At 39.4% G+C, this 27,852-nt stretch overlaps 3 protein-coding genes across 7 annotated transcripts in view; 2 read left to right on the plus strand and 1 right to left on the minus strand.

The window, feature by feature from the left end:
- LOC107383938 (laminin subunit alpha-3) overlaps window positions 1–8,992 on the minus strand; it is a 70,382-nt gene extending 61,390 nt beyond the window's left edge. For both annotated transcript variants that reach the window (XM_054740465.2, XM_054740474.2), the window contains exons 1-2: window positions 8,513–8,992; window positions 7,992–8,144 (exon numbers count right to left, since the gene is read on the minus strand). In XM_054740465.2, the coding sequence (XP_054596440.2) occupies window positions 7,992–8,144; window positions 8,513–8,767 (408 nt within the window). In that variant the 5' untranslated portion in view covers window positions 8,768–8,992. The remainder of the gene's footprint in view (window positions 1–7,991; window positions 8,145–8,512) is intronic.
- Window positions 1,683–17,079, plus strand: vps4b (vacuolar protein sorting 4 homolog B). 3 transcript variants are annotated; one of them, XM_054740504.2, is made up of 13 exons: window positions 1,683–1,926; window positions 10,949–11,060; window positions 11,249–11,349; window positions 13,137–13,248; window positions 13,507–13,657; window positions 13,800–13,858; window positions 13,982–14,101; window positions 14,214–14,370; window positions 14,497–14,645; window positions 15,121–15,202; window positions 15,282–15,501; window positions 15,581–15,721; window positions 16,611–17,079. In XM_054740504.2, the coding sequence occupies exons 1-13, from the start codon at window positions 1,894–1,896 to the stop codon at window positions 16,710–16,712; spliced, it is 1,539 nt and encodes a 512-aa protein (XP_054596479.1). In that variant the 5' UTR covers window positions 1,683–1,893; the 3' UTR covers window positions 16,713–17,079. The 3 variants fall into 3 exon arrangements, with proteins under 3 accessions (XP_054596479.1, XP_015812343.1, XP_015812344.1); XM_015956857.3 differs by lacking the exon at window positions 1,683–1,926 and adding an exon at window positions 9,696–9,837; XM_015956858.3 differs by lacking the exons at window positions 1,683–1,926; window positions 10,949–11,060; window positions 11,249–11,349 and adding an exon at window positions 11,663–11,877.
- Window positions 17,080–21,392: 4,313 nt separating this feature from the next.
- kdsr (3-ketodihydrosphingosine reductase) lies at window positions 21,393–26,506 on the plus strand. Of its 2 annotated transcripts, none has more exons than XM_070541676.1 (10): window positions 21,393–21,692; window positions 24,501–24,590; window positions 24,842–24,898; window positions 25,000–25,065; window positions 25,158–25,253; window positions 25,419–25,610; window positions 25,825–25,908; window positions 26,014–26,097; window positions 26,191–26,292; window positions 26,370–26,506. In XM_070541676.1, exons 1-10 carry the CDS (start codon window positions 21,579–21,581, stop codon window positions 26,487–26,489), a joined length of 1,005 nt encoding a protein of 334 aa, XP_070397777.1. In that variant the 5' UTR covers window positions 21,393–21,578; the 3' UTR covers window positions 26,490–26,506. The 2 variants fall into 2 exon arrangements, with proteins under 2 accessions (XP_070397777.1, XP_015812345.3); XM_015956859.3 differs by lacking the exon at window positions 21,393–21,692 and adding an exon at window positions 21,967–22,387.
- The last annotated feature ends 1,346 nt before the right edge of the window (window positions 26,507–27,852 follow it).

Raw genomic sequence — 27,852 nt, forward strand, 5'->3', positions numbered from 1 at the left:
GGGGGGCAGTACATACCAAAATAATTACAAGCACGTGGTATTTATGTGTTTGGGTACGACATTACCAACGTTGGCCATTAGGGTGAAAAATTCACAAACACATCAGACTCCCTTTCATCACTGGCAATGAGTGACGAGGTAAATGTGTAAAACAACTACGTTTATGACTGGGGAAAGTTTTGTAACAGTTTGTTACTAATCAGTAAATGCGTTTTTGTCCTCACAGGCTCCTATAGAATGAAACATGGCGTTTTCATGCATTTTATACCTGATTTTTATGGTTATATGTTAAAAATCCACCAATATTTTTCAACAACTGAACATCATTTCATTAATTTTTAACAACACTTTGATTGATGTTTAATAGTAGAGATAGAGATTAATAGTAAAAACTACACATTGTCACTTTAAGTCAAAATTTTCTTGGAAACTTCCACTTTTACTTGATTAATTTGACCCTTTTATCTTCACTTTTACGGAAATTAAAAAGAACTTGTTCCAGCACGGAAAACAATTGCCAAGTAATTACACTTCAATAAAAGCTGAAATGTTATTGAATTTCACTGGGGCTGTCAAATGTGGGTTTCTAGGCTGATTTTTGCCATTTTATACACATTTGGCATCAATCAGCCTGGGAGTTGCTAAACTTATTAAAGTGCAGTTTTATTTTTGGACAGATCAGTGTTGGATATTGAAAAATATCCATTGGTCAACCTTTTCTGTTAATTAAAGGACTTGGTGTCCTCCTGGAAGTTTGACACAAGGTCAGATAAAGTAGTCCTCAAATAAACTGCACTAAGACTGTAAACTATACCCTTGACTGCACAAGATATGAATTTAAAACTAAAGTTGTAATTGTAGTAATGTAAAAAAATACAACAGGTGAAGAACGTGAACGGTATCATAAAGAACATGAGAGAACAACTGAGTTTTCTATGAATAAAGCCTCCGGAAGTCAGGAAAAACAGTCCTCATACAGTCAAAAGCAAAGTAAACATGGTTGAGTGACTGTCAACACGGCGGTGGTAGGTTAGTGATTTGGACTTTTGCTGGAGCCTTTGGGACATTTAAACATTTCAGTGTCAGCATGAATTTATCTGCAAAAAAAGTTATTCTAAAAGGACATTTGAATGTGAAATTAGGCTCAAAGAGGGTCTGCGAGTTGCCTCAAATCAACAAGAATGGAGTCAAGTTTATCCCATGATGCAGCTAAAACCCCAATATGAATATTTGTAAAATTATGTAGGAGAACCATTATAAAGCAGTGCTTAAACAAATTTCTAAAACAGATGTGTTGTAAAAAAATAAAAGAGTGGTCCATGCTCATGTGTGAGACTAAAGTGTTTTTGTTCTACAAGCTCCTAAATCAAATGTATTTATTTATTTTGTTCAATATGTAACAGAATTTTATTGCATGTGTTATTTTTCACACAAGATGCTTTTCATCTGTATTTTTAACCTGGAAAGGTCTATGTTTATGCTAATCGGAACTTTCCATTTACCCTATCACATGTGATGGTGAGTGTTTTCTTTATCCTTGTACTTTCCTGTCACCAAATTGCAACACCTCACTATTTTTCATCCATTTACCCTGCAGAGAGGGCCAGGTCAATTTCGAAGAGGTTTTAAGAAAAGCCAACCTTTGTGAGAGCACAGAAAGGATGTCACATAATACTGCCTTGAAGGATTCTAGCACAAAAGGGGGCGAAGGCAGCAAATAAAACATTCAGACCAACTTTGGTGGGAGGTGGACCCCTGAGAGAGGGGATTAGGTTTCTAGGGAACGTCTCTAAAATTGAGTTCTTAGAAGCTTTGTCTCTTGGAGATTGCAGAACCGGGAGAAGCTGCTGGACCAATCTGGACCACGACATTCCTTTCCAACAAAGCCAAGCTATGGATTTTGCTATCATTTACATCAAGTTAAAGGTGAGTACTGTGGGTTCACTATTATGATCTACTTATTTCTAAATTTTCACTGACAAATCCAAACAATATTTTAAATCAATAAAACCCCGCTCTTATCCCATGCCTGACTACCAATCAGAAGCGGAGAAGCCTCATCAGATGTAAGCTCTGGTATGTTTGCCTCACATGGTCTACTCTGGGTTCAGTCAAGCAGATGAGCATGTGTGGTGATGGCTCCTAAAATACATGGAGAATAAAATGGAGCCACTGGCAGCATGGTGTAAATGTTGAGAACAATGGTATCTTGGAAACAATTCAATAAGTGGGACATTTCCAGGAAAATTTGCCAATATTTTTTTTGCTTATTCAATGACGTTTATAATAGGACCTTGAAGAAATCAGTTTGGAATTACGTTTAGGTTACGAAATACTTTAGTGACAAGGTCTGGACCAATTGTTCTTGTGTTTTTCATTTATTCAATCAAATGCACTCAAAATTGTTGATTCAAGTTCAAACACAACAGAATTATTTGTGTCGACTGACAAAAGACCTTTAGGGGGCAACTGAGGACCACAGAGGTCATTTCCACACTGAAGATAGGGTCAAAAGTCAAGAACGCACAAACAGCAAGAATCTGCTCACATAACCTGAAAGCTGAAAAAGTCAAAATAAGAATTTACTGACAGCACACAAATGACTCTAAAAGCACCATTTGAATACTTCAATGTCTGAACATTGTGTTGTAGAAATCCTCCTCCTTTCTGTAACTGTAGTCACAGTTTGACAGCCTGCACCTACATGTTGCTATTAACCAAAGCCATCCTTCCCCCTGTGGAATCAAGCAATGGCAACATAATCGTAAAGCATGACTACTCCACTGATATGCCTATTTATTGAAGATGGGTTTCTCTGCATGGTGCAATCAGATGGGAAGGGCAGGGATGCCTTTTCTAGAAATCAGTTCTTGAGAAGATTTATTGTCTTTTTTCAGCATTCTCATGCTCTGTTGACGATTATTTCAATGATGCTTCCCCAGTAATTGCTGATTCTAAGGAAATTTGCTGTGGAGTCAGAATATGTAAAAAGTGTGGATATTTGCACAACCTGACCTTTCCCAAAGCAACCCTGAACTTGTTACAGTCATAGCAATGTAATAAAAGTCTATTAGTAAAAAGGCGCCCAAATCTTTCACAGCAAACTACTTTGCTGTTTTTCTACTTTAAAACTGTATAAAACGAAATAAAAAAAATTATAAAACAATTTGTGATGTTTGAAATAAATAAGGCATTTTTGACTTTGTGGCTTTTCGAGGTTTCAACTGAGGAACTTCTAAAATTCATTATTGTTTAGTGTAGGCCGGGGGTCGGCAAACCGTGGCTCTGGAGCTGCATGCGGCTCTTCCATCCATCTGATGCGGCTCTCTGTGCTTGTAAAATAATGAATGGATATTTAAATAAAATGCTTTATATTTTACTGCATTAATTTTACATCTGTATGCCAATTCTATGTAACGATTGTCTGCGTAAACCTGAACAGTTCCAACCCGGTCTTACTGTGAGACCGGGTTGACGCGTCACGCTTGTGCGTAATCATAAAGGCGCATTCTGAGCTGACGAGGACGTGAGATTCTGGGATTCTCCTCAGATGGCTCCTGGATGTCTCGCTACATTGGAGACCAGAACAAGCTCTATTCAGCCAAAGTTTCATAATCGGGGAACATTTTCTAAGTGACAAGTCTCGCTTCAGTTGGAGGAATCTTCCTGCATGCGCTCTGGTTCTGCGACGTGCTCCAAGCCTCTCTCCTTCAGCTCGCTGTGCACCGTACGTACGCGCTGACAGCGAGCTGCGCTGAGCAGTGTCCAGCTCAGATGTTGAGATGGGAATCTTTTCTTGAGTGATTTAGCTCTATCTCCGATGTGCGTAACGAATAAAATGTCAGTTCATCTGCATGCGTCGGGGAAATTCTTTCTATTCTTTCTCCATCAAAATAAAGGGACAAATACGGGAACTATCCGGTCAACACAAGCCCTGCTTTTAACTGTTCTGTTTTCTTGTGAAAATTGTTGCAAAGAGATATAATTTAACTTGATTAACACCGGAGCCAGGCGCACTGCGCCGGTATCTCCGTCACTGTAAATGAGGGAAAAACAAAATGATCGGATCCTTTTCTGACCTTCCCCACCTACAAAGTTTAATTACAACAATCAAACGTGACAGAGCCTGGATTTGTATTCTGAACAGTCCAAACATGTTTAAAAAAAACGTATGACAAAAGTGGCACCTGCTCAGTAAAACCACCAACAGGGTGAAAGATATCAAAATATTGTAGGCAGAGACGGGCTACAACTTCTGGATCCACTTTATATAAATCGTTTTATTGATTATCGTCTTATGAAAGATAACTTTGACGTACACGAGCGACCGGTACCGGCTGCTGTCACCTGTTGTGATTGGTTAAAGCAGCTCTCTGCTGTCTGAGGGTAGGCCCCGCCCACACCGTCGTGGCTGCTGTGGCTCCCAGTGTTTTCTTTACTGTGGGAAATGGGTAATAATGGCTCTTTGATGGGAACAGGTTGCCGACCCCTGGTGTAGGCTCTGCACAAACTAACAAATGCAGAATCAGGTGTTTAGAAAACTGGTGATGATGTGATTTATGTTCAATTTGAAGAATATATAAAATCACAATTACAGCTTTTTGAATGTCTGTTTAAAGAAATGGAAGTTATGTCTTGCAGGCCGGATAAACGAATGTAAGTCAAATTTCCTTCACAACGCACTTCTCAAGACTACAGCAACGTATAAAATATCTTGTAATAGCGAGAAAGTTTCACGTTTTAACGTGATATCCTTAAAATGCGATATAAATCTCGTTTTGATGAGAAAGTTTCTCAAAGTAACGCGTTTAATGCGTAATAATATGAAGGATTATATCGGTAAAACAGTGGTTATACATTGTGGAGTTAGAATGAATGTGGCAGCTATTCTATGTTAACGTACAACAGCGCAACAACAAACGGCGTAAAAGCGCCAAACTACAGTGTTTGAAACAACATATTATGCTCGCTAGCTCTCTTCTCAGCAGACTGGCTGCACCAAGCACCCGTTGCCAAGGCAACAGAATGAACGCTCTTCATACCTAGAGGTTGTGTTTAATTGTAGGCAAACAACATTAAAACACCTACAGACTTCCCACACAGAGAGAACATGCGCGTGTAATATCAGGACATATATTTTACGCATATCGTTTGTGAATGTGAACGTTTCTAAATGTGAAAAAGCACAAACAGAAAGTCAACTTTTAATTTGAAAGCTGCACCAAGTGAAAGACGAGCTGAGGAAAGAGTGGAGGAACATGTCCTTCTGGCTTATTACTGCTTCTTAAAAAGATAAAGAAGATCTCTCTGACTCTATCTCACTTTATTTCTTCTGGATGTGATCGATTCATCTTGCAAGATGTCGGTAGTTCACCCTGTAGAGCTTTCTCCTTATTACGAGTTATGAAACACGTTATTTCGAGAAACTTTCTTGTTAAAACAAATTATATATCACACTAAAATGAGATTTATATCAAGTAACAAGAAAGTGTCACGCTTTAATGAGGAAGTTTTTCGTTATTACGAGATAATGATGCTTAAATGGTAATATGCTTCCGTACATCTTGACTCGCAACGGGGAAGGCTGTTGTTGGTTTAATATCCAGGAAACAGCAGGGAACGTCTCGGAAATTTTTCACCACCCAGACTTTCACAGCCAAAACAGTTCAATAACACATTCATTTTAGAGATTTCAGAAGGCTTAAAAGAAATGCATAACTGAACATCATAACAGTGGGAATATCTTTAAATGAACATAAAATGTGCTGAAGAGGCAGCATGTAGATTAAAAACGACAAGGGCCCAGGACTGAGCCCAGTAGAACGCCACAATTCAGCTTCCTTGGGAAAGATCTAAAATGAGATGTAGCCACATTAACCAAGCGGTCTCTGAGGTATGAAGAAAACCACTGTAGTGTGGTTCCTGATACTCTCACACAGTATTAACCTGTCTAACAAAATACAGTATGGTGATCAAAAGTATCAAATGCTGAGGAAAGACAAAGTATGAGAAGGACAAACACAACCAAGACCAAAGTGTATTACTGTCTGCCTGAAACTGTTTTAATCTCCAAAATATCATAACACACTACCGTTATTTTTCCTCACAAGCTGATTTACATAAGATTCTGTGATCATATGCTGTCATAAATGTCACCGGCAGCGGACAAAGGTTGCTAGGGTAACAGATTTTAGTCTTAGCAATGAATGGGAAAGCCATTAGCTCATCAATCCTGTCAGATATAATTGCAGTTGTTCTGATCTATTGGAACAAATATTGCTAATCTTACAATTTTGTAACAAAAATAAATTTTTGAAATTGTACAAAAATAGAATTACAAATAACAATGTTATATTTGCAGATGGATTGAAGGTAAAATACTCCGATGTAAAATATTATATAAAAAAGGTTTAAAATGACACATTAAAAATAAAAACAAGACAGCCAGAGATGCTAATTCAATCAATTATTTTGGTATTTTATTAGCAAACAAAGAGATCATCTTTATTTAAAAGGACCAGTTTAACAAAAGAAATGTTAAAGTGAGAGATTTATTAGACCTGCTGACAACAAGAGACTCACAAAATCAGTCATGTGTGAGATTTCATGCATAAGCATAAGATTTTTTTTACAAACCAACAACTGCAGCAACAACTCACTCTAAAACAAAAGTTTGAACGTCCTACTGATGGAGTTAGGACTCTCGTGACTAACTCAAGTCCTGAACAGATTAGCGCTGCTTTAAACTTGCAGAGCAATCTTTGCCTTACAAAATCTACTTTGAAACCAATCTTTGAACCCTTCATTCAGATTTCAACACAACACCTCCACTGCACCGTTATCTGATTCATCTCCATAGAGCAACTGAACAGCCACCTGCGTCTGTCTTAAAAGAAACCACAGCACCCATTCAGGGGTCTGTCTCGCACTCATATTTCATTAAACACACCATTTATCTCTGGGTTTCAAAGGAATCTACAAAGCTGTGAAGCAACTGGAAGGAAGAGTCAAACATTTCACAGCTAAATATAACAGTTTTAGTAAAGAAGAGCAAAAAATGCTTCCAGGTCGGAAAAAAGGAGCAGAAAAACAGCAGAAACACGCCTAATCAGGCTCAATGGCATGTAGAGTGTGTGTGCATATGTGGGTGAGGTGGTGTTGTATTGATCGAGGGTTGGTTGTTATAGTCACAGGTCTAACCAAGCTGTTTTTAGCACAGTATAATACAGTAAAGCTTATTTCCCTGCTCCCAAATAAACTGAGCATTACCACGTATTAAAGTCAGTCATCCCTGAAGGCCCCTGCATGTATCCATCCTCTTGTGTGTGTGTGTGTGGGGGGGGGGGGGGGGGGGGGGGGGGGGGGTTAGGTGTAGGATTTTCTCTGAGCTCACTCTGGCTAAAAACAGAGACAGAAAAGCCCACACCCATTGTCAGACAGGGAGCTGCCCACGGCGAGCCAAAGGTGCAACGTGTGGAGCCAAAACTAGTCAAAGCCCTTTGTCGTGCATGCTTGATCCAAGGGTCCACCTGTGCATCTCAAATCTGATTTTGCATGCTTCTGATCTCTAATCCAGAGAGAGCATTCCTCTCTTTCCACATTGTGGATAATTGAGCGTGAGGTGCAGTTTTATGGGCCGCTAGCCAACCTCCATCCATGGGTCATGATGGAAGCTGTTTCTCCAGCCAAGGGGGCGTGAATCTGATTCCTTGGCAAGAATCCAGCTGCAGCACATGATTGCTACTTGCTAAGGTGATGAAGCTTGCACAGAAAACATAATCACATAACACCTTTGGAATCTTATGAGGGAAACAAACTCTGAGGTGATGAAGAATGTGGAGGAAAAAAATCTCATGGATGCGAGCAAAAGCCACATGATGCAAGAACTCATCTACACCAGATGCTTCACTTTACTGTCACCATAAGCCCCCTGTCATTATTTGCTAACAGCTGGAAAACAGCTGTTTGTGCACAGAGCAACATATTCTCACCTGCCCGAGGTCCAAGGTTACGTTCACCTGATTGTAGACCGTTCCTCTGGAGAGAGGAGGGCTCTGCCACCAGCGCTCTGTCCCATCTATTGCATTGGTCACAGGGTGGGCGTTGTTTGGTGTGATGGAGTTGCAGTGGTCACAATACTGACCCTGAAAGTTAGAAGATCAAATTAGAAGAAGATCAAATCCACAGCAGAAAAACAGCATAGGAAGCACACAAATCAGACTTCGTAAAAGGAAGGCATTTGATGAGAGTGGGTGATGTTGATGGATAATTTCTTTAGGGAATGTGGGAATGAGCTAGAGTGTGTAAAACTATTTCTGGCACTTGACTAAGTTAGTCAGGGCAAAGAAAATCTCAAAGGGTTCCCTGGGGGTTTTATGCACTTGCCTTTGAATGAAGAGGAATGACCATAATAATAATAATAATAATAATAATAATAAATGCATTCCATAAGTGTAATTATATAAACTTTTTATAGTGCCTTTCTTTGTTTTTACGCATAGATTTAAGTTACCTGAATATTTTGGGTAGGAAGTCCAACATTTGGTCCTCCAACAAGCTTACAGTATAAATCATCTCTCGGTGAGCCGGTTTCATCCTGACCACAGGTTGCTGAGGCAGAAATCCTAGAGCCCTCGGCCAGGTTAAAGTACGGCGGGTTAAGGCTGAACCCAGTTAAACCATTAAACGTTTCCTGTCCATTCGCGTCCCTGAAAAATGTTAAAATCCCAGAGGAGAAAACTACAACGAGGAGATGAACACCCATCATCCACCTCGACGTGATCTCCGTCACAGACCCCTGTAGATGCTGAAAGCAACCCGCCGCCTGCGCGTCATCTGGAGACGTCCGTGAAATGCGCAAAAGCGATAAGCCGGTTAAGCGCGAGGCTCTTTCTCCGTCTGAACTCTAACAAAAACGTTGCGTTGATCCGTCGCTATGGAGGAGGTGCGACTCAAAGGAACGAGGCGAGGTCTTCCTTGTTCCGACCTGAACCGCGCGCTTCAGTGGAGTGAGTTCTCAGGTGTCGAGCTCGCTCTGAGATGGGCTGAGCTCGACTCTAAAGTGCGCTGCCGAGGGAGAGGGGCCAAAGGTCTGCCAACCCAATTCACACTGCGTTTACTCCTACACCACCCAGGCACGTGTTATGTTTCTCCCATTATTCTTCTTTGGAAATGACGTGTTAAACTGCCCTATATTGGCCTCTGCTCAAATCACGAATTTAAACATTTTTCTGGTTTAATTTAAACCTCTATAATCTCCTAAAAGTGTATTCCTTTTTTAAATTAAACCTGCAAGGTTATTATAATAACATAAATCAACGCATGTGCGTAATAACAACATAGAAGAAGCATATTCAAATTGCAATATGTCATTTAAGCTTAAAATTGTGTTTATTGTTGTTATTTATGTTTCAAAATCCGACGAGCTTCGCGCAATGATTACTCAGTGAGTTTAAGGCGCCATTTAGTGGACAAAGCGGACATTACATGCCATCAGATATAAAATAAAAATTCCAGTGCGCATAATCAGTGCGTCGCATGTTTTTGGATCAATTTCTTTCTGTTTTCGAAAAAAACTGTCTAATCTGAAATATTAAAATGTTTAAAATAAACTGATTTGGGGTTGTTTACTCCTGCTGCTGTTGTTGCACAACAACAATGAAAGGCTGTGACTCATTGTCATCGCTGCCATTCTTCAGGCGGGTAGGCAGGTTTCTTTGCAGCTGAGGAAATGATAAGAAAACAGGAACTGACTTTTTAAAACGAAACTGGACTTCTGTGGAGCAGACGTTGAATCTTCTAACTATCCAACTCCGCATGGAGCCAACAAATCTGCAGGTAGGAGGACTTAGTTTCTCGGCTGGAAGCTCCACATTCAGGCATGAACTTCTCAGACATAAAGAAAATAAAAATCAGTTTGACAGGTTGTCCTCAGAAATTACACGGGGACTTAACTAGAAACTGAGGCATGAAGAAAACCACTGTAGAACCACTGTAGAAACTGATGGATGCAATAAAATACCCATATTATTCCAGTTTTTACACGTCTCAAAGGCCCGTAGATTAAGTGTGTTTTTATGTGATTTTTGTGAAAAATAATCATGTGTGCGGTTTTGTGTCATTTTCAGGTCGACACAAATGCAACTTTGTGATTTTTCTTTTGAACTTTTAATGATAATAATAATTTATGACCGCTTGGGACACAGGCTTTTGTCTGGTGCATTTTTAACTTCTAGAATAGCAAAAGTTCATAAATATAACATTTCAAAACCTTTAGCAAATTAATTTGAACATTTAACTTAAACAGGACAGCAGTTTCATTTCTGTTGTTTTCCTTGTAACGGTTGGTCCAATAAAGGCCTTTATTTCATCTTTGTTTATATTATTCCACCTTGCCCATCCCTTCAAGTTTGTTCACTTCATCATCTTTTTGCAAGATGTTGCCATGATTTTCACCGACAAAGAATAACATATTTTAAATGTCAAGCAAATATTTTAAAATGTCTGGAATATGAAAATGTATCATTTTTTTTTATTGCAGAAAAAAATAACAAATTTTGACTTACTTGTGCAGCTAAGGCTAAAAGTCGGAATGGGAAGCTTTTAAAAAAGTATCAAGTTGTGCAATAAAATCCATTTTTTAATTCAACTTTTTACCAGAGAGAATGACAATTTATTTGATAAAAAATTATTCATTACATGAGAAGAAGACTGTAAATAGTCTCATCAGACACACATATAATTTACTTCCATTTGATTCATGTCAATTTTAGCATAAACTAAACATTTCAAGTGTTATAAATAGCATATACTTATTTTAGATGTATTTAAAACAACAGATTTGACCTGTATCCTCAAAACTGAAAACAAACATATTTCCTGTTTGTAAATACATTTGTAAATCAAACAATAAAATGTAATTGAATTATTGTATTTTTCGCCCTTTCAGAAAGCTATCGCTGTAGCACAGAAAGCCTCACAGGAGGACCAGGATGGAAATTACAAGGAAGCCATCCAGTCCTACAAGCATGCCGTCAAGTACTTTCTTCACATTTTGAAACGTGGGTCACCGGGGACACATGATGCAAATACCGTCACAGTTATATTATTTACTGCATGACTGTCATGCTCTACAACATAAATTATTCCCAGGATTTTGTTTGTATATGCAACATAACTGTTTTTATTAAACTCATATGCAGTAAGAGCAGATGTTTTACTTGGACTAACTTTTGTTCTCCTTTCATAGGTGAACCTCAAGGTAAAGATGGAAACCAGAAGATTAGAGATAGATGTAAACAGTATCTGGACAGAGTGGAAGAACTACAAGAGTACCAATTGAATAAAGAGGTCACTCAAAAATTACATTTTCATTTTCCTCCAAACGTGGACGGTAATGTTTGTGATTCTGATTTTAGATCAGTAGCTGCTTCAAGTTGGGCAGTTTCAACAATTTTTTATAAACAATTATTTAGTTTAAAATGTATAAAAACGATCTATGCAAATATAATATAATATAATATAATATAATATAATATAATATAATATAATTATTAATTAACTGTTAAATTACTATTTCTATGATTAGCTGGTTCTACTAAGGTCCTCTTGGGAGAGGCGATGAGCTACGTCTTGACGTCACACATTCCGTGCACGCGAGCATCGACTTTTTAATGCGGAAGTAGTCTCGATCTGACTCTGAAGCGAACCAAACACGAAAACAAGTGGATTAGAAACCTTAGTTTTCGCGTTAACAATTAGCCCAGACTTCTAAATTCCAAAGAATATTGTTTAGAAGTCGTTTTCTGACGGCGGCGTTACGTTTGTTTTGGCTTTTGGACGTGTTATTTAGCCGTTATGGCCAACAATAATTTACAGGTAAGTGAAGGACCAACCCTGGAGCTGGCTAGAACGTATTCACAACACACAGAGGAAAAAAGTTATTTACGTCGTTTGAAAACTAGTGAAAACTCCATTATATAGTAATTTGGGTGTATGACATAGTTTTCATGATTTGGGCGGAATATAATAGCTTAAAACGATGTTTTACAGCGTAACGGTTGTAACAATAGCCGCTAATTAGCATGTTGAGCTAAGCCAACAACAACTGACACCGACTCTGCGTTTCTTTATCAAAGTTATTTTTGCGACATTTTTAGCAGGATATACTGCCGTTAGCTTCTGATTTCTAAATAAATGTCATTAACTTACCTCTCAAAATGTATACTCTTAATTATGGATAACATTTAAAATGGCTGTTTTGTTTTGCTTTTACTATAAATCTTTTGCCAATTACATTTTTAAAGGTGAGTGACATTAAGAAAGTCAAATTAAATGATTGACAACCAGGCTCGGGACTCCCACTTTGTGTCAGGCGTTACCAAACAGAACGGGTGAAACAGTCTGACTTAAACAAACAGTAATAGATGTGTTTTTATGAGTTTTGCTTACCTAATCAATTTATGGTAGTTTTTATCCACTAATTGGATTGGAAACACACCAGATGTGGTTTTATAAAATTTCCTTTACATTATCACATGAAAAAACACCATTAACATAAATTCTCTATATATATTATCCAATGGTAACTTACTATTTAGAAGTCTGGATAAGTGCATTCAAGGTGATCACAAATCCATTATTTCCCATGTAGAATGGTCAATAAGAATCATTATTGAGACAAACTATTGTATACATACTAACAACTGATTCAGTATCATGCATGTCTTATATTTTTGCTTTACTGACACTTAAGGTGAAAAGCTAGTGCGTTAAAAAACATAGTTTGACAGTAATATAAATGTGTCCATAGATCTCATGTGATGCAAAATGAGTAACATCTGAAATTCTGCATAGATTTAGTTAGATTTAAGAAGGGGAAATAACAAATGTGAGCTGTAAATATTTTTCAACCACAGTAATTAAAAAAAATTGGTGAAATTAGAAAAAAGTTCAACCTACACATAGCCTGAGTAATTAATGTGTCTCTTATTTTCTAATTATTGAATTTGTTTGTACATTTGAAAATATGCCCTTCGTGTAATTATGATTATCTTTAAAATAGAGAAGAATTTGTAATCTTGTCAGTATTTAAAGGTGAGTTATCTATTAACATAGATGTTTGTCTGTTATTTCAGAAAGCCATTGATCTTGCCGGCAAGGCTGCTCAGGAAGATAAAGCTAAGAACTATGAAGAGGCTCTTCGCCTGTATCAAGCTGCTGTTCAGTACTTTCTACATGTGGTAAAATGTAAAGAAAACACAGTATTTTGTGTTATATGACAAATGATAACTTAAGGAATCACAGTTTGAGGATTATTGCTCAAGCATTTTTTTGTTGTTTATTCTCGTGCTGTCCTGCCCATTTTTGGTTCCATGTGTTTAAAAGAAACACAAGATGTAATAAGTCATTGAAGTGGTCATTTTAATTAGAATTACAAAGAAGGCCCAATTTCAGTAACACATTTCTTGTGCCTGGACTTATTTTTTCTATTTGGACTCCTTACAGATGAAGCGCAGGGTGACAAAGCAAAACAGAGCATCCGCGCAAAATGTGTTGAGTACCTAGACAGAGCGGAGAAGCTGAAAGAATACCTGAAGAAGAAAGACAAAGCTCCTCCTGCGAAGCCTGTCAAAGAGTCACAGTCGGAGGAAAAAGGGTGTGTTAGTGGGTGTGGCTGAGGCCAGGCTCTGCTGATGTGATGTCATTCACATATGGCTGGAGAAATGGTTTCCTCTTTATGAGTGAATGTGAGAAAATATAGATATGAAAAGTGTGTAAATACTTATTCTTGTGTTCAGGAATGAAAGTGATGAGGGAGATGATCCAGAGAAGAAGAAGTTCCAAAATCAACTTTCAGGTAATTAATCTACTTTATCAGTGCGTTACATTATTGCATCTGTTACAGGCACATGTGAAGTGAAAACATTTTTAATAAATCTAACATTTAAGAATCTCTGTGTACAATTAAATTCCCTTTCAGGTGCAATTGTCATGGAGAAACCAAATATCAAATGGAACGATGTTGCTGGTTTAGAGGGAGCCAAAGAGGCCCTAAAAGAAGCTGTAATTCTTCCCATCAAATTTCCACACCTTTTCACAGGTTTGTCCATCACATTACTTGACTAATAAATAATGGACCCTTTTTGTTTATGAAAGATTATGGTGTTTTGATAGCATGTTTTTATGGGTTGCATTATTGTACTGTTTGTCAGGAAAGAGGACTCCATGGAGAGGGATCTTGCTGTTTGGTCCTCCTGGTACAGGAAAGTCCTATCTGGCTAAAGCCGTTGCCACGGAAGCAAACAACTCAACCTTTTTCTCCATTTCTTCATCTGACCTGGTCTCCAAATGGCTGGGAGAGAGTGAAAAGTGGGTCTTGGAATAATAAAAAACAGCCTTTGTTTCATTAGAAGTAATGTAGAATAACAGACTTTAGTAGTTTTACTTTTTAGAAGCTGGTATTGATTGTCCAAAAGCCTTTATTTTGTTTCCCAGGTTGGTGAAGAATCTTTTCACCCTTGCAAGAGAGCACAAGCCTTCTATCATCTTCATCGATGAGATCGACTCCCTGTGTGGTTCGAGAAGTGAGAACGAAAGCGAAGCTGCTCGTCGTATTAAAACAGAGTTCCTAGTTCAAATGCAGGGTGAGTCTAATGAGCTAAAGTTAGTTATTTATTTAATAAACATTCACAGAAGTAAAATGTTACAGAATCTGGTCATGTTTTCTCATTTGTTTTTCAAAATGGGGTAATGGTTCTTGTTACTGTGACGAGACTGGGTTGAGAAGAGTTTAATTTAGTGAAAAGAGGAAGTGTGCCGCACTGCTCTACGCCTGGTTAAATAGCACAAAAGGGAGCCTTGAGTTTACCAGCTGTATGGGATATTCTTAAGTTAGGCTTTAAAAGACATTTACTGTGGAATGACTGAGGAAGCGGGGAATGGGAATTTGGATAAATAAATCAGAAGTGGTTGGTAAAGGTTTCAGCATGAAAATCCAAGTCACTTCAGTATGTTATTTAGTATTTAAAGGCATTTTACTTCTCAGCCAACAATCTGACTCGGTTCTAATTGCATAAAATGCAAGGAATTTAGATTAGCGTTGATTGTGTTGTTTTACAGGTGTGGGAAATGACAATGAGGGAGTGCTGGTTCTTGGGGCAACAAACATCCCTTGGACTCTCGACTCTGCCATCAGAAGAAGGTAAGTGTTGTTAGATGTGTTAAACTGATTTGTCCAGGTATTATTCAGCAGCTCTCACTGTTTTCAAACAATATTTCAGATTTGAAAAAAGGATCTACATCCCTTTGCCTGAGGAGCACGCCCGCTCCTTCATGTTTAGGCTCCATCTGGGCTCCACCCCCAACAGTCTCAGCGACGCAGACTTCGTCGCTCTGGGCAAGAAGACAGACGGATACTCGGGAGCAGATATCAGCATCATAGTCAGAGACGCCCTAATGCAGCCGGTTCGGAAGGTCCAGTCAGCAACCCACTTTAAACGGGTACGCCAATTAAAAACGCACCAGTTTGATTCAATAAGGAAATGGGTTTATCAGTGCTTTATGTTTTTAATGTTATAAGGTACGAGGCCCATCAAGAGATGACCCTGACATTACTATTGATGATTTCTTGACTCCATGCTCACCTGGTGATCCCAACGCGATTGAAATGACCTGGATGGATGTCCCTGGGGAGAAACTTTTGGAACCAGTGGTATCCATGGTAAAAACAACTAATAAACTTTTCAGCATTCGTTAGGGGTCTGTATATGATCTGGAATACCTTTAGACGTGTGTCATATAATAGTTAAAAGGGACTTTAAATACACTAAAAGTAAATATTTTTATCAACGTCACATTGATTAATTAAATATATGCAATTAATTTAAATAAAAACCAATGACATATCAAGTGTACGGTTTTTTATTAGTTGTTAATTTTGACATTTATTTTTACTTTTACTTTTAAAGAGCAAGTCACCCTCTTTGAGAATATTACTCCACCTCCCACTTCCTGTTTGAAAAATGCAACAAATGCTGTTGCCTAGCAGATCGAGAGGGCGGAGCTGCTAACAAATACACACACACAGGCTCTCAATGACATTGTGACATCATATCGTACCAGTTCTAGGGTACCTCTTAGCCAATAGCGATGGCAGATTTAAATTCAATTGCAGTGCAGAGTTTTTACCTGACTGAGTTTTAGGCAGAAAATTTACATTTTTAACTAAAATGCATTAAAATGTAAAAATATTGACTACACGTGTCTGCAGCACGATTAGACACGCATTTATATAGTTTATCGGGGAAAAAAAGTTGATTTAGGGGTGACTTGCTCTTTAAGTTGACTTTAATTTTCTATTAAACACTGTTGATTTCACTAATGCGTGAGAATAATTTCAAAAATTATGAAGTTAGGTTATGCTTGATTTATTACAACAAAGTACTAATTCTAACTTTTTTTTTTTTGGTGAACAACTTGCCCTATACATGAGTTCTTGCACTGAAGACTAAGGCTGAACTTTAGAAAGAGCTGTTATCTTTTTGGATTGTGTTGGATTTGTGTTTATTAACGTGTAACACATTATTTCATTTTTCTTTTCCTCTGCTTAGTCTGACATGCTGAGGTCTCAAGCCAACACAAAGCCAACAGTCAATGAACAAGATCTAGAAAAACTGAAAAAATTCACAGAAGATTTTGGACAAGAGGGCTAAGTCGGTTTATGATGCCAAACCAAAGCAAAGAACCTGTAATTGTCCTATTTGTTTTATCTGTCTCATGCTAACTGTTCACTAAGCCTCTTGGGTTGTCTAAATGGACTTCTCTGTATTTTATTTTTCCAGTTTGATAACCATAGAAAAGGTGGGAGGCCATGATTTATGTCATATTCACTATTGTCCAGAGCAAATTAAAGGCTTGTCATGCACAGTTGTGGTTAAAATATCGCAACCACATTTGTAATTTTTTTTTTATTTAAAAGACTATTTATGACCTGAGTAAAAAGAGTATGTATGACCTGATTACTCAAATGAATTAGAAAAATTTGGAACGTACAAAAATATAGCAAGTAATCCTCTGAAAGTGGTGTCTTGTTTTTGTTTTCCAGAGTTTGTCAGAGTAGAATTAAAAATACACCTTTATATCGTTTCTATTTTTATACAGATAAAACAAGCATTGTGCAGCCTACACTCTACTTGAGTGTGAGAAACCTTTAAAAGTGCAAGTGGTAAGCCTTAAATTTACATATGTTAAAATGGGAATGTCCTTGACTACATTTTAGAGCTTCGAGTGAATTTGGGTTGTTTATGCGGTTTTCAGGCAAGTTAGTAGGGAGGCCTGTGTGTTCAGTCACCTTTTGAAATAAACCTTGCTATTAAGAAGGTATCACTGGTGTACCAGCTTTACATAAGCATTGCTTAAGGACTGAATAGTTGAATCATCTGTGGGTTTATTTCATACTGTACATATTAATGCATACCTAAAGGCTTTGCTTTATTCGGGAAAAGTAAGCCCTGTGTTATAGTGAGAGCGATTGTGGGTTGAGTTTGTGGCTAAGATGGAGAAATTATTTTTGAGTGCTTAAAGCAAATATTTGCAATTTCAGGCTTGACCTTATAGTAGCCATAGTTGGCAGTAATGTGTGCACCAATGTGCCTTCTAGAAAAGCTGCATGTTTTTTTTATTTCAAAAGTAGTGAAATTTCTAATGTATAGATTAATATAAAGTGCATTGTCACTCATGTAAGTTCTTTTAGATTGTATACAGCAGTACTCTTGTTCCTGAGATGTCCTGTCACTTTTTTTTTACAGTCTATGCATTTGTCACACACTCATGAGCTTTTTCCTTTGAGAAGAGGTAATCATGGAATAAGTGTTCCTGTTTTCCACTCCCTCTGTAAATTGAAATTAAAAATTTGTCTAAATCAGTTTGTGTTTGTTAAATATATCAGAAAAGTGCTTTTGTGTATTTACAGAAAGTTCATTTGAGTCACTTTGCATTGTGGGACATAGTGTTTGAGCGTGCTCTATTAGAGTTAAACGTACCTGGTACTTGTAGAGAACTACAAGTGCCAGGTATGTCCGTGTTACGTCTAACGGTGGAAGAAGGGAAGGACTGAGTAACACAGAGGCATGTGCTTCAGGTGTTAAAATCAGAAACAAGGATTTTATTTTAGGATTTTAAAAAGGCAAAAAGCTCCAAATCTAAAAGTACTTAAAACATTGTTAAAAAGGCCATGGGTTTACATTTAATTCAATTCAAATTCAAAAATACTTTATTAATCCCAGAGGGAAATTAATTGCTGTAGTAGCTCAGAATAATAATAATAATGAAGTCAAAGAGTTATTGTATATACAATGGCTGTTGGCAGGAAGGCTCTCCAGTAGTGGTCAGTGTTGCAGTCAAACTGAAGAAGCCTCTGATTGAAGACACTCTTCCGTTGTCGGACAGTCTTGTGAAGAGAATGCTCAGGGTTGTCCATAATTTTCTTGATTCTCTGGAGAATCCTTCTTTGCATATCTCCTCCAGTGGTTCCACAGTCGTCCCCAGAACAGAACCAGCCTTTTTTATTAGGCTGTTGAGCCTTTTCAGGTCCCTGCTTCTGATGCTGCTACCCCAACAGATGATGGCTGAAGAGATTACACTCTCAACAACAGACTTGTAGAAGATCTGCAGCATCTTGCTACAGACATTGAAGGACCTAAGCGTCCTCAAGAAGTGCAGTCTGCTGTGTCCCTTCTTGTAAACTGCTTCGCTGTTCTTTCTCCAGTCCAGTCTGTTGTCCAGGTGAACTCCAAAGTATTTGTATTCCTCAACCACCTCAACAACTTCTCCCATGATGGAAACAGTGTTTGACTCCACCCTGTTTCTTCTGAAGTCTAAAATCATCTCCTTTGTTTTGTTCACATTCAAGATCAGATGATTGTTTCCACACCATGCCACAAAGCACTCCACCAGCTCTCTGTACTCAGCTTCCTGTCCATCTCTGATACACCCGACAACTGCAGAGTCATCTGAGTATTTCTGTAGATGACAGGTCTTTGATTTGTACTGGAAGTCTGAGGTGTACAGGGTGAAAAGGAATGGTGAGAGAACAGTCCCCTGTGGTGCTCCAATGTTACTGATCGCCTGGTTTGATGTGCAGTTCTTCAGCCTCACAAACTGTGGTCTGTTTGTCAGGTAGTCTTTAATCCAGGGGATAGTTGAGGCCCCCACCTGTGTCTTCTGGAGTTTCTAGTAAGGTACATCAGGCTGAATTGTGTTAAATGCACTGGAGAAATCAAAGAACATGACCCTGACAGTGCTGCGTGCTTTGTCCAGATGACAGTGGGTTGGTTGAAGCAGCTGGAACTCCATGGCGATAAGCAAACTGCAGCGGGTCTTGATATGTTCTAGTTTGCTTATTCAGGTGGACCAACAGGAGTCTCTCCAGGACCTTCATGATGTGGGATGTCAGGGCAACCGGTCTGTAGTCGTCATTGACTGATGGGCGAGTTTTCTTTGGAACTGGAACAAGGCAGGATGTCTTCCACAGGACTGGAACCTTCTCCTGGGCCAGGCTGAGGTTGAAGAGTTGCTGCAGAATCCCAAAGAGCTGCTCTGCACAGGCCTTCAGTACTCTGGAGCTGACACCATCTGGACCTGCAGCCTTGTTCTTGTTCAGTCTCTCCAGCTGCCTCTTCACCTGACTTCTAGAGACAGATAGGTGGGAGGGGGAGGTAAATGGGGCAGCAGCATCTCCTGACTTGGTTGAAGACAGATTTATAGAACCAGAAGAGTCCATGACTGTGTTAGAGGACAAAAGAGCTGGCGTGTGACAGGAAAATGTTGGATCAGAGGAGGATGGGATGTCTGATTGGCTGAGGACAGGCGAGGAGGATGCTGGGTTTGTTCCTGAACTGAACCTATTGAATATTTTTTTCAGTTCATTGGCTGTGTCCAGGCTGCCATCTGTGCAATCCTTACTTTGCTTGAAGCCTGTGATCTTCTTCATCCCTGACCAGACATCTCTGATATTGTTCCTCTGTAGTTTGTTCTCCAGCTTCTTCCTGTATACCTCCTTGCTGTCTCTAATCTTGACCTTCAGTTGCTTCTGTATACTCCTCAATAATTCCCTGTCTCCCTCCTTGAAGGCTCTTTTTTTCTCATTTAGCAGATTCTTCAGTTCACTGGTGATCCAGGGTTTGTTATTAGTGAAGCATATCACTGTTCTGGTGGCTATGATGTTGTCCACACAGAAGTTTATATAGTCAGTGACACATCCAGTCATGGCATTGATGTCCTCTTCATATCCTTAGCAGAGAGTCGTCCAATCTGTGGTCTCAAAACAACTCTGCAGGGCTTCTTCAGCATCCTGTGACCATTTTCTCACAGTTCTTCTTGTCACAGGTTGCCTCTGAACAAGTGGTTTGTATTCTAAGCAGAGAAAAACAAGATTGTGATCTGATTGCCCAGAGGAGGTCTTGTTTTGGACATGTATGCATTCTTTACATTTGCATAACACAAATCCAATGTCTTGTTTTCTCTGGTGGAGCAGCTGACAAACTGTTGAAATGTTGGAAGTGTAGCAGAGGGTGAGGCATGATTAAAATCACCAGATATAGCCACAAATTCATTGGGGTGCTGGGTTTGTAGCTTAGCGACAATGGAACTGATGGCATCACATGCATTTTCAGCAATGGCTGAAAGTGGAATATGGACAGCTGCCAAGACAACACTGGTGAACTCTCTTTGGAAATAATATGGGCGACAACTTACTGCCAAGAGTTCAACATCTGGGCTGCAGAGACAACATTTCACTGAAACATGACATGGATGACACCATATGTTGTTGACAAGCACTACCACTCCACCTCCTTTTCTTTTCCCGCTCCTCTTCAGATCTCTGTCTGCTCGTACAGTCAGGGATCCTGGCAGAGAGACACTGGAATCTGGTCCTGCAGCCACGTATCAGTGAAACACATAACACTTTACTGCCAATACTCTGGCTGAGTCCTTGAAAGGGCTTGGAGTTCATCCATTTTGTTGGCCAGTGATCTCACATTGCCCATTATGATCGATGGAAGAGATGGTTTGAATTTCCTCTGTCTCCGTTTAGCTCCTGCTCAGCACCCACGCTTCTTGCGTTTTAGCTCATTTGGGATTTGTGGCTTCAGTTGGGGTATTATTTCAGCCTTCCCAATGTTAATCAGCTGCTCCCGATTGTAAACCAGCTTGTTGCCATGGTTACGCATCATAACAAATGCTCAAAAAGTGAAAAAGGTGAAAAAAATTGCAGTAAAAATCCTTCAAGCTTCAAGCACCAGAAACAGAGAAGTAAAATGTCCAAAAAATTACAGTTTTTCTTGAGAAACTAGAAGAAAAAATGTATATATGTCGATGGGACTAACAGTAACAGTCCGTTAAACGTACACAGTTCTGTTTGTTATAGTACGCTATTTTCTAATTCCGCTTATTTTATGCCATGGATTTCACATATGATGTCCGTGAATTTTAAAGACGCATTTTGATACCAAGAATGTGCTTATTTGAGGGAACGATATTTTAGGTTTTGTGTGAAAATAAGTCCATTAGGACTACAAATGTGCTTCACGAAAGTGACGTCATCGAACCAGACACGGAGAAAACTGACGGAAAAGGGCTGTAAATTCTGCAAACTTTCCACAGGAGGAAAGAACCACCATCAATCTCATTTGGTAAATAGCAGCTACTTTGGAGAGAAGAGATTATGTGGTTACGTCATATATGCGACGTGCCGATTTCTAGTTAGTAGTCATGCTAATTACGAACGTTTACAAGCTAATAAATCTCAAAATACGTGACTGGCGTGATCGAAACACCCATCATTACTTTTCATTTAAATTGCAGTACAACATATGTGTGATCCAGGGCGTAAGGCAAAGCGGATTAGAAAATAGTGTTTTTAGCCCCTTTGACTTTTCGTTCTTCCGGGGGACCCATGATGCGGAAGTGATTTAGGCTCTCTAGACAGACACCGCTTTGTTACGAGGCGCTAAAGTCCACCGCTGCACGACAACCTCACCGTTATACGTCTTTGATAAACTGCCAAAACCCGGACCGACTCCTCCTCTGAGGTCGACGTTTCTCCGCCCCCGTCTCACGGCCGTCGCCTGCTCGTATCCCCGATAATCTGACCCCAGAAACTGGCCTGCTAGTTAGCAAGCAAGCTAAGGTTTACCCCATGTCCTCTGAAGAAGGGTTGAGCTCCACGATAACAGAGTGGCTCTTCGTCAGTTCCTGGTGGCTCCTCTTGCCGTTCATTATGCTACTTGTGGTGGCTGCTTTCATCGTTGCCTTCGTGTTGCTGCTGTACATGATATCGCCTCTCATTAGTCCGAAGCCTCTGAAACTAAACGGGGCCCACGTCGTGGTAAGTGAAACGTTGCTAACTAGCATCCGCTAACGGTTACATTTGTTTTGTAGCGAGTTTGCAGTCTGAAGAAGTGGGCAGAGTTTGAAACACTACGCTTTAAAGTTAGGTTGTTTCGGCATGTTAAGTCCAGAGCTTTAATGGATAATAAACGCCGAACTTTTTGACAACAAAAACGTCTTAATGAGTCCCAGGAGTGACACGCCCACACGAGAGTAATTTAGCAACCACTATCACGTTTAATCACACTTGTCTTCACATCTGCATGTCGCTTCAGTATAGCATCACTCAATCTGACTCAATTTTACACCTTTGGTAATAAAATAAAAACATATCAACTGTGCTAGTTGTGGTAGGTTTGTTTATTTATTGACGTCTGAAGCCGTTTTTTTTTTCAACGTGACAGAACAGTCAATGATTTAGTTTCTAGAATGAGCTGTGATGCTCTTTTAATTCTGCTTAAATGTGAATGTTTTATATTCCCTCTAATATTTAACCTGAGTGTTGTACCGATGCATTTTGGGGTATGTATACATTTATGGAACAGATAGAAATCTCAATGCTCCATAAAAAGTCTAAATTGAAATGTAAAATAAATAAATGTTGTTGTTTTTTTGTTTGTTTGTTTATTTTAACGTAAGCAACTCTTGAGTTTTTCACCATCTAATTTAAATGCATTTTAAAGAGCAAGTCATCCCCTACCAGAATCTTACTCCACTCTCACTTCCTGTTTGAAAAATGCAACAAATGATGTTGCCTGGGAGACCGAGAGGGCGGCACCACTAACAAATACATACACAGATTCTCAACATTGTGACATCATAATGCACTAGCTAATATCTTAGTGTACCTCTTAGCCACTAGCTGTGGCAGATTTAAATTCAAATGCAGTGCAGTTTTTACCTGAAGAGGGCGCAACACCGACAATCTTAGGCAGAATGTCTAAATTTTAACTAAGATGCACTAAAGTGCCAGATTATTGACTACACGTGTGTACAGCACAGTTAGACTCATTTGTACATTTTATCACCCAAAAAGTTGATTGGGGGTGACTTGCTCTTTAAGTCTATATAAACTTCCATCTTTGTTGATTTCAAAAGCCTCTCAACTTTTTAGACTCGTCCTACATCTACAAACATTTTTGAGTTATCAGGACTTTTCCTTTTTGTGAGATTTGGGACTCTCTTAAACAAAATGCTGATTAAAAACTTGAATAGGCATTTTAAAGGGCATGGTGAACTCAGTTTGGAAGGTCAGAGGACTTTATAGCTGACTATTCTGATTTATTGTTATCAAACTTAGATGGAAAGACACTATTTTTATTCTTTGCATAAAAAGATTGAAGTGAAAAATGAAAGTTTTTAGGTTTGCCTGCAAGAGAGAGATTTGTGTGAGCCGTGGTTTTAGGTAGACATGAAGTGGAGGAGGACTGTGGTGGACAACAGCATTTAAAATGATATGAGCCAAACGAGTAGGGAGGTGTAGATGGCTGGTATGTAAACAGTCATGTCTGTACTTGATGTTAGCATGTGTGAACCATGTTTGACTCACAAGTTAGCTATCAGTGCTGATGATTCTAGGTAATTTGGGTCAGCTTAGTTCAGGTGGGATCAACAACAACCCAGTTATAATAACTTCTGACCCAGATTTGGGTTGGAGCTGGAAGTTGGTGATTGTGCTCTTAGAGCAGAGGGTTCTGCATGAGCGGCGGCCTCTAGTGGCTGAATATGAAGTTTGCTAGCATATGTAGCATCAATTCCCTTTTCCGGAGTTCATCCGAGAGTCATTCTGTATCCTCTTTAGGATCGGAAATCCTTTTGTTTGTTTAAGAGCATTACGTTGTTGTGGAACAGAAGGTGGAGGATAAACATTCTGGTTAGCTTTACGGCAGGTTAATAGCTGAGCTGTTGGGTCATCAAGATCACAAACCTTGTCAAAAAACAAAAAAACTGAGATCATAGAAAGTCTCAACAATCGGTGACTGTAAGAACAGGCCTTTTTAAGGAACTTTGGGAGGAACTTATCGCATATTTTAACTGCTTTAAACTGTTCTATATTTAAGAAAAATAAAATATGTTTGGGCCTGATGGGAAAATAACTTTCTGATGTTTAGGTGACAGGGGGATCCAGCGGGATCGGGAAAAGCATTGCAATGGAATGCTACAGGCAAGGAGCCTTCATCACACTGGTGGCACGAGACGAGGTCAGTGCAAACGTCGAACCGCCCGTTCCTTTTCATAACAAGCTACAGTCAACATTTTGTTTTTGAAGTCAAACAAATAAAGGGGACTTTATTCAAAGTCAGGTGTGAAATCGGCTTCATGTTGAACACTACCGTGTGACCAAATAGTGTTTCTTTGACTTAATAAACACGAGTAACATTTTAGGCGTTTATACAAGTTTTTATGGTTCTGATGTTTATAACAGAATAAACATGTTGTATTTCCCCCCTAGGAGAAATTACTCAGAGCAAAGAAAGATGTGGAGAAATTTGCCATCAATGACAAACAGGTACACACACATCTACAAATATATTGAGAAATCCTACATTTAGGAATTGGTTTTCTTTATTTAAAACATAAAAAATGATGGATTTAATACTTTTTATGAAGGTGGTGCTCTGTGTATCCGTGGATGTTTCCAGTGATTACACTCAAGTGGAAAATGTAATCAAACAGGTAATTTTACCATTAGCGCCACAATAGAACACATCAGGTTTCTTGAATGGCTCACAGCTGTCATATGAATGTTGGTTTCTGTTGCCCTGCAGGCTCAGGAGAAGCTGGGACCTGTTGACATGCTGGTGAACTGTGCCGGAACTGCCCTTGCTGGGAAGTTTGAGGAAATGGAAGTGGAGCGTTTTAAAGCAAGTGCTTCAGTCCGGTGGTTTCTGACTCCAGTTCTGAGTTCTCTCCTGTGTTTTTTGCAGCTTTTTGGGGGGAGGGACATTCATTGCCCATTTCACTTATTTTCTGTGGAGTTTATTCAATTAATTTACCCAGAAATGTAAGTTTGCTCTTATGTTCAACAGGAACTGATGGAACTGAACTACCTGGGCAGCGTTTATCCATCACGGGCCGTCATAACCACGATGAAGGAGCGAAGAATGGGCCGCATCGTGTTTGTGTCCTCCCAAGCGGGCCAGATCGGGCTCTTCGGATACACCGCCTACTCTCCATCCAAGTTCGCGCTCCGCGGCTTAGCGGAGGCGCTGCAGATGGAGGTTTGTGTTTCCTTGTTGCACTTTACACCAGGCAAATACACGGTGGCTCAGGTTACCTCCACACTTAAATATCAGTGCTGTTGCTCATTTTAAACTTTATTATTATTATTATTGTATTATTATTTTTTTTGTGCATATTTTCACTTTTTTAATTTCCTTAAGGTCAAGTTGAAAATGTTACAACGCATTTTGCTCTGTTTGCTGTTATTTCCAGATGAAGCCGTACAATATTTATGTAACGCTGGCTTTCCCACCTGACACCGATACTCCGCTACTGGCTGAAGAGAACAAGTCAAAAGTACACAAACAGGCTCAATTTCCTCTTTTCTTTCCTCCTATTTGGGCTGTTTTATGATGAAAAGGGGACAGTTATTCCTTTTCTCTTTGTTCTTTCTTTATTTAGCCCTTAGAAACCAAATTAATCTCTGAAACTTCAGGAGTTTGGCAACCAGACCAAGTGGCCAAAATCCTCGTCAAGGATGCCGTGGTGAGAAGATCAGTCCGGCTTCCACTCACTTTTATTTTAGATGTATTGATTTATGTTTCAGCAGAAGAGCTTAAAAAAAATCTTGTTTTGCAGCAAGGGAATTTCAGCAGCTCGGTTGGTCCTGATGGCTACATGCTGTCAGCTCTCACCTGTGGGATGTCCCCCGTCACCTCCATCACAGAAGGGCTCCAGCAGGTACAGGCATGGCTGCTGCTTCAGGGTTTCTCTCAGATATTCCAGGCTTATTGTTTTTCTTTCTAAATTCCCTGCAGATCGTCACCATGGGGTTATTTCGGACCATCGCTCTTTTCTACCTGGGGAGTTTTGACAGCATCGTGCGCCGCTGCATGATTCAGAGGGAACAGTCGAAAGCAGCTGATAAGAACGAGTAAACGCAGTCTTTACAGTCCTCCTCCACAGCTCCTTCATTCAGTCTGTTTCTCCGAGTGCACCGTCATAGGTGGGAGCGAAAGGTCAAGCCCAACAGTTTGATATCAGAGATTAGACGTTTACTTACCGCCTTTTCCGATGACACACATGCTAATTTTAACTTGTGTTCTGATCACACAGAGGACTTTGGTTTAGTTCCTTCTCTAACGTGAGAGCGGCCTTACTTGAGAGGGGGTGTGGGCAGAATTACCATCCCAACTTTTATAAGAACCCCCCCCCCCTCCCCTTTGAGAACCACAGATGTTAAGCTAGCACAGTGCTAACAAGTAGCAACACAGATGGAATTCTACCAGATGTGGCTGAAAACTCAAAACAACCACACAGACGCACATCTAGTTGCATGTCTCGGCTTTCTATTAAGAATTTTACAGTTTTCTCTAAATAAACCAGTGATTCCACGAGTCTTTGCAGGCAAAGCACCCTCCCTTTGTGACCGTTATGGTTTAGTCTACGCTGTGGTCCGTGTGTCCCGTAAGCTGTGAAGTTATATAACTATAATCTTGTCAGAGAGTGAGAGGTTGTTGTTTTCAGGTTTTTATGTATAATATGACTTTCACCTAACAATATTAACAAAATGTACATGGTATGTTGCGGGTGAACTGTGTGAGTGTGTGTGTGTGTTTCTACTGTGACTGGGCCAGCCTGCAATACACTTACAAAACTATTTGTCTCGTCATCCACAAAGTGAGTCAGAAGCCATGAGGTCATAGGCTGGGTAGAAAACTCCTCATGATTTCACTTTTCACCTGCAGCCCCGGCACCGTTTTCATCATCGGGATTGGCGGTTGTGTGCATCAGCGCACATTTTCTGGGTCCTTTGTCACAATGGTTTGAGTTCAAGTGTTTTGACGGCACTACAGAGATTAGTTTCACCTAAAAGGTAAAGGTGTTGCAGGTAACTGACAGGTTTCTGACTTTGGTGTTTAGTTTTGCATTCAGAGACCGCTGCAGGTCTTCCTTTTTGTCCATTTTTTTTATCAAGAATGTAACTTAAATGCCAAACATTCGAATCAGGACATGGGGGATATTATTTTTGATGCACTATTTGAATGCCAAAACCTTTTAAAGCTATTGTTCCACTAGTAGAAAGTGTTTATTTTCCATTTTTCTGGATGTTGCTGCTCTGTTGATTGTAGTTTTAAATAAACACTAACTTGGAGCAACATTGGGACCCATCTCAAGCCTTAAAGGGTGATAAAAGCTAATGTTAGTGTTGTAATTTAATCCATGTTAGTGATTTTTATGTAATATGCCAAGTTTCTTTGGTCAGTTTGTGTTTGTATGAAATAAAGCCTTATTTGATCT

Source organism: Nothobranchius furzeri, chromosome 11 (assembly GCF_043380555.1).
Source record: "Nothobranchius furzeri strain GRZ-AD chromosome 11, NfurGRZ-RIMD1, whole genome shotgun sequence".
Lineage (NCBI taxonomy): Eukaryota > Metazoa > Chordata > Actinopteri > Cyprinodontiformes > Nothobranchiidae > Nothobranchius > Nothobranchius furzeri.

Bases quoted from the DNA above. Each gene is read 5' to 3' on its own strand.
- kdsr (XM_015956859.3), top strand. From the start codon at position 22,199: ATGTCCTCTGAAGAAGGGTTGAGCTCCACGATAACAGAGTGGCTCTTC. The intron at 24,591-24,841 runs GTCAGTGCAAAC...TTTCCCCCCTAG, and splicing joins CACTGGTGGCACGAGACGAG to GAGAAATTACTCAGAGCAAA. The intron at 24,899-24,999 runs GTACACACACAT...CTTTTTATGAAG, and splicing joins TTGCCATCAATGACAAACAG to GTGGTGCTCTGTGTATCCGT.
- vps4b (XM_054740504.2), top strand. From the start codon at position 1,894: ATGGATTTTGCTATCATTTACATCAAGTTAAAG. The intron at 13,249-13,506 runs GTAAAGAAAACA...GACTCCTTACAG, and splicing joins CTTTCTACATGTGGTAAAAT to ATGAAGCGCAGGGTGACAAA. The intron at 15,203-15,281 runs GTAAGTGTTGTT...ACAATATTTCAG, and splicing joins GACTCTGCCATCAGAAGAAG to ATTTGAAAAAAGGATCTACA.